Source organism: Sinocyclocheilus rhinocerous, unplaced genomic scaffold (assembly GCF_001515625.1).
Source record: "Sinocyclocheilus rhinocerous isolate Xijiao unplaced genomic scaffold, SAMN03320098_v1.1 scaffold359, whole genome shotgun sequence".
NCBI classification, from domain to species: domain Eukaryota; kingdom Metazoa; phylum Chordata; class Actinopteri; order Cypriniformes; family Cyprinidae; genus Sinocyclocheilus; species Sinocyclocheilus rhinocerous.
In genome coordinates, this window is record NW_015652307.1 from 514,690 (window position 1) to 519,149 (window position 4,460).

Here is a 4,460-nt window from a genome sequence, read left to right on the forward strand (position 1 = left end):
CTCAATTCAGTTCAATTCAATTCAATTCAAATAGCTTTATTGGCATGACAAAAATACATTTTGTATTGCCAAAGCATTAAGACAACGAAGAGAATGGTTTAACATCTGAACATCTCACTCTCTCTCTCTAGGCTGTGAGCGGGCGATCAGCGAGACTTTCTTTAGTAATTGTTGGTAATGAGAAGCAGCAGCTCCTCTGCCAGCTGGTGAGTGTTTGCAAAGATTTGTGATTTGTGACATACGTGATTTTTCAGGCTATAGACATGGATGGAATGGCTATAAGTAAAAATGAATGTAATTATAATTACACACACGCATGTATATATTTAAGAAAAATTTTATATTTGTATATTAAATATATATATAATATAAATTATATGAATATAAATGTATACATGCAAATACATGTAAATATTTTCAAAATATATATTGTATGTGTGTATTTATATATACATAATAAATATACACAGTACACACACATATACTATGTAAAACAAAAACTTTTATTTTTGATGCGATTAATCGTAATTTTGTTGTGTGTTTTAAATAATTATTAATATACAGTTTTTATTATTTTAATTTTTATTTCAGTTTTAGTTATTTTAGTAGATCAAGGTAAACTAAATAAAAATGACAAATGTTGCCTTGACAAGCTGAAATAAAACAAGGATGTTTTTTTTTTTGTAAATATTTTTGTTTCAGTAATATTTACCTATGTTATAGTTTTGTTTTATTTCAAAATAACAAAAATCTTTTTTTATGGTTTTAGTTTTAGTTAACTATAATAACCCTGGTATATTCTCCCGCCAGGGATTCTGCATGCATTCCTAGAGTAGTGTTGTGGTCAAACTAGACTTTACACATGCAAAATTATTCAGAGCATTAAAAAAAAAAATCTAAATGTTAAATTATGGTATTAACAATATTTCTTTAACACTATAAATCCTGAAGCTCCATCATCTGTGATGTTGAGATTTTCTATTAGCGCGCATAGTTTATACATTTTTTATGCAACAAAACTAATTTGTACTTATTTGTTATGCAACAAAAAGTTGAATCTATGATCTTTCCCGTTGTAGGCGGGTCTCCAGATGTGTGTGGCTGCTGATTGGAGGAGGCTGTACTGGTGGGTGGTCCTCCAGTGGGTAGTGGGCGTGGCTTTATCAGCACCCTGTGCTCAGCGCTGCGACTGTTTGCCAAAGCTCCTGATAGCAAACTGTTCATCAAGACAACTGTCTTCCGTTCCCACGGGTGTTCCTGACAACACCCTGTCGCTTAACTTAACCAACAACCTCTTAAAGACTCTATCAAGGCGACAGTTCTCTGGCCTGACGCAGTTACGCGAGCTGGACCTGAGCGATAACGCACTAACAGCGATCGAAGTCGAAGTCTTCGCCGGTTTGCGGAATCTCGTCACGCTGAATTTATCCCGCAACCATCTAAAGATCATCCCAGTCGGAGCCTTCTCCGGCCTCCGCGGCGTTCAGTTCCTGGACGTCAGCCGGAACGAGATCTTGGTGCTCCTGGACGATATGTTCGGCGAGATGCCGTCTCTCCAGAAGCTGGAAGCCAGTGAGAACGATCTGGTGTTTATCTCAAACCGCGCTTTCGACGGTCTCTCCGATCTGCAGGAGCTAAATCTCGACCGATGCAACTTGACGTCGGTGCCGACCGAAGCGTTTTCGCGGCTCTCCGGAATCGTCCGGCTGCGTTTGCGCCGACTTGGACTCACGACGCTTCCCAACAACTCCTTCCGCCAGTTGGGACGTTTGCGCGATCTTGAAGTTTCCCATTGTCCTTGGTTGGACTCGTTAGCCGCTAACAGCCTGTTTGGACTCAATCTCACGTCGCTAACGCTCAGCCACTGCAATCTGAGCGCCGTACCGTATTCCCCATTGCATCACCTCGTCTACTTGCGATATCTGGATTTATCGTACAACCCAATCACTATTATCCTTTCCAACCTTCTTGGGGATTTGCTACGACTCCAAGAGCTGCATCTAGTCGGTACAGGGCTTCTACGAATCGAGCCTGGCGCTTTCCGCAACCTTGTGTTGTTCCGGTTCCTCGACGTGTCGGAGAACCGTCTGCCGACGCTTGAGGAGTCGGCGTTTCATTCGGTCGCTGCTTTAGAGGTCCTTGGGTTGGACAGGAACCCGTTGGCGTGCGATTGCCGGCTTCTTTGGGCGATGCGCAGACGGCCGTGGCTTCGCTTCAAAGGACGTGCGCCGACTTGTGCAACACCTGTGCAGGTGCAAGGCCGGACGTTTGCCGACTTCACGGAGGCTGAGATTCCTAGGTTGTTTACATGCAAACAAGCTCGCATTCTGACTCGGAAGCCGCAGGATGTTCGGACGGACGAAGGACATACGGTTTTGTTCTTCTGCGCAGCCGATGGAGATCCGGCGCCGTTGATTATTTGGCTGAATCCCAAACGCTCGGTTCTTACCGGCTCGGGCCGGATTCGCGCGCTCGCTAATGGGACCCTGGAAGTGCGCTACGCGCAAGTACAGGATAGTGGGTATTACCTGTGCATCGCTTCGAACGCGGCCGGGAACGACAGTGTCTCGGTGAGCCTGCGGGTGCGAGGGTTTCCGGCATCCGCTCGCAACCGCTCCGGCTCGTTCTTTCTGGAAGGATGGAGCTTCGCGTCCGGGCAAGCGGCGGTCAACGGATCGCAGCCGTTTCCGTTCGACGTGAAGACGCTGGTGATCGCGGTTACCATGGGGTTCCTGTCGTTCCTGAGCTCGGTGGCCGTCTGCTTCATCTTCATGTTTTTCTGGAGTCAGAGCAAAGGGCAGATCAAGCACACGGCGACTATTGACTTCGTGCCACGCAGCGCTGCGACAGCGTCCGGAGGCGGACGGACAACGATGGAGATGGGCAGGTTCACCATGAAGCTGATCTGAAAACTTGAGAACATGAGATGTTTGAGGTGCTACTAGATATCCACAGTTTCCCATAAGCTTAAACATGAGGGTAAGATGCATGAAAGGGATAGTTCACCCCAAAATGAAAATTCTGTCATTCATTACTCACCCTCATGTTGTTCCAAACCCGTAAGACTTTCGTTCATCTTCAGAACACAAATTAAGATATTTTTGATGAAATCCGAGAGCTCTCTGACCCTCCATAGACAGCAACACAACTGCAATGTTTCCAGGGCCAGCCACGTAGCAAGGACATCAGTAAAATAGTCCATGTGACATCAGTGGCTCAACTTAAATTTTGCAAAGCTACGAGAATACTTTTTGTGAGCAAAGAAAACAAAAATAACATAATTTATTCAATTCTTCTCCCCTGAGTTACGCCTTCCGCCATGTGACACTCTCCAAAATGGCAGATGACAGTAACTCGGGGGAGAAGAATTGTTGAATAAAGTCGTTATTTTTGTTTTCTTTGTGCACAAAAAGTATTCTCGTAGCTTCGCAAAATTGAAGTTGAGCCACTGATGACACATGGACTGTCCTTACTATGTTTTTGGAACGACATGAAGGTGAGTAATTAATGACAGAATTTTCATTTTGGAGTGAACTAACCCTTGAAGCTCCTCGTCTGAATGTCTTTCTCTGCACAAAATTGTTTTCTGTCAGTATTTTTGTCTTGTTTTCAGGTACAAATATTTTTAAATTAAAGGGTTAGTTCACCCAAAAATGAACATTAGCCCATGCTTTACTCACCCTCAAGGCATCCTAGCTATATATGACTTTCTTCTTTCAGAAGTATCCAATTTGAGTTATATTAAAAAACTCTAGCTTCCGCTATTGTACACACGTTCACAATAGAATGATGTTCTGGCGGATGACGTGTGAGGCACGTTTTATTATGGATGGATGTGCTTTATTGGACTTCTTTCAGACTGTTGAAAAATAACAGCCATTCACTGCATTATAAAGCTTGGAAGAGCCAGGACAATTTTTAATATAACTCCGATTGGATTTGTCTGAAAGAAGAAAGTCATATACACCTAGAATGCCTTAAGGGTGAGTAAATCAAGAAAATTTTGGGGTGAACTAACCCTTTAAGATGCATAATGACAGAAGTCATCTTGTTTTCTGGAGAAATTAAGTAAGTTTATGCGTAAAACAAGAACAAATATCTGCTATTAGGTCATTGAGCATTGACTATTTCAAAGGGAAAACTTATTTATTATTCTCGTTGGCGGATATTTGTTCCTCATTTTAAAGGTGCAGTATGTACAGTAATATTGACAGCTAGTGGTTGAAATGGGTACTGCAGTCCAAATTCATAATATTGGAGAGAGACCTCCTCCTGAGACTCAATGCTCACACGGGTTGCCAGATTGAGGATACGCAAAAGAATCAAACGCAATTGACAATGGAAGGTGACGAACCTTAGACTGTAAGTTGAGTTGTTTTATCCATGTTTTAACATTCCTCTGGTCACAGAGCTTTTTAGATGGATGGATGCCGAGGTGCTTTAGATCTGGTAGAATCTGC

General features: G+C 43.0%; 1 protein-coding gene across 1 annotated transcript in view; it reads left to right on the forward strand.

Annotated features, from left to right (window-relative positions):
* lingo4a (leucine rich repeat and Ig domain containing 4a) overlaps positions 1 to 3,023 on the forward strand; it is a 6,436-nt gene extending 3,413 nt beyond the window's left edge. The window contains exons 2-3 of the mRNA XM_016520737.1: positions 132 to 206; positions 1,080 to 3,023. Of these exons, the coding sequence (XP_016376223.1) occupies positions 1,092 to 2,909 (1,818 nt within the window). The 5' untranslated portion in view covers positions 132 to 206; positions 1,080 to 1,091 and the 3' untranslated portion in view covers positions 2,910 to 3,023. The remainder of the gene's footprint in view (positions 1 to 131; positions 207 to 1,079) is intronic.
* Positions 3,024 to 4,460: the final 1,437 nt, after the last annotated feature.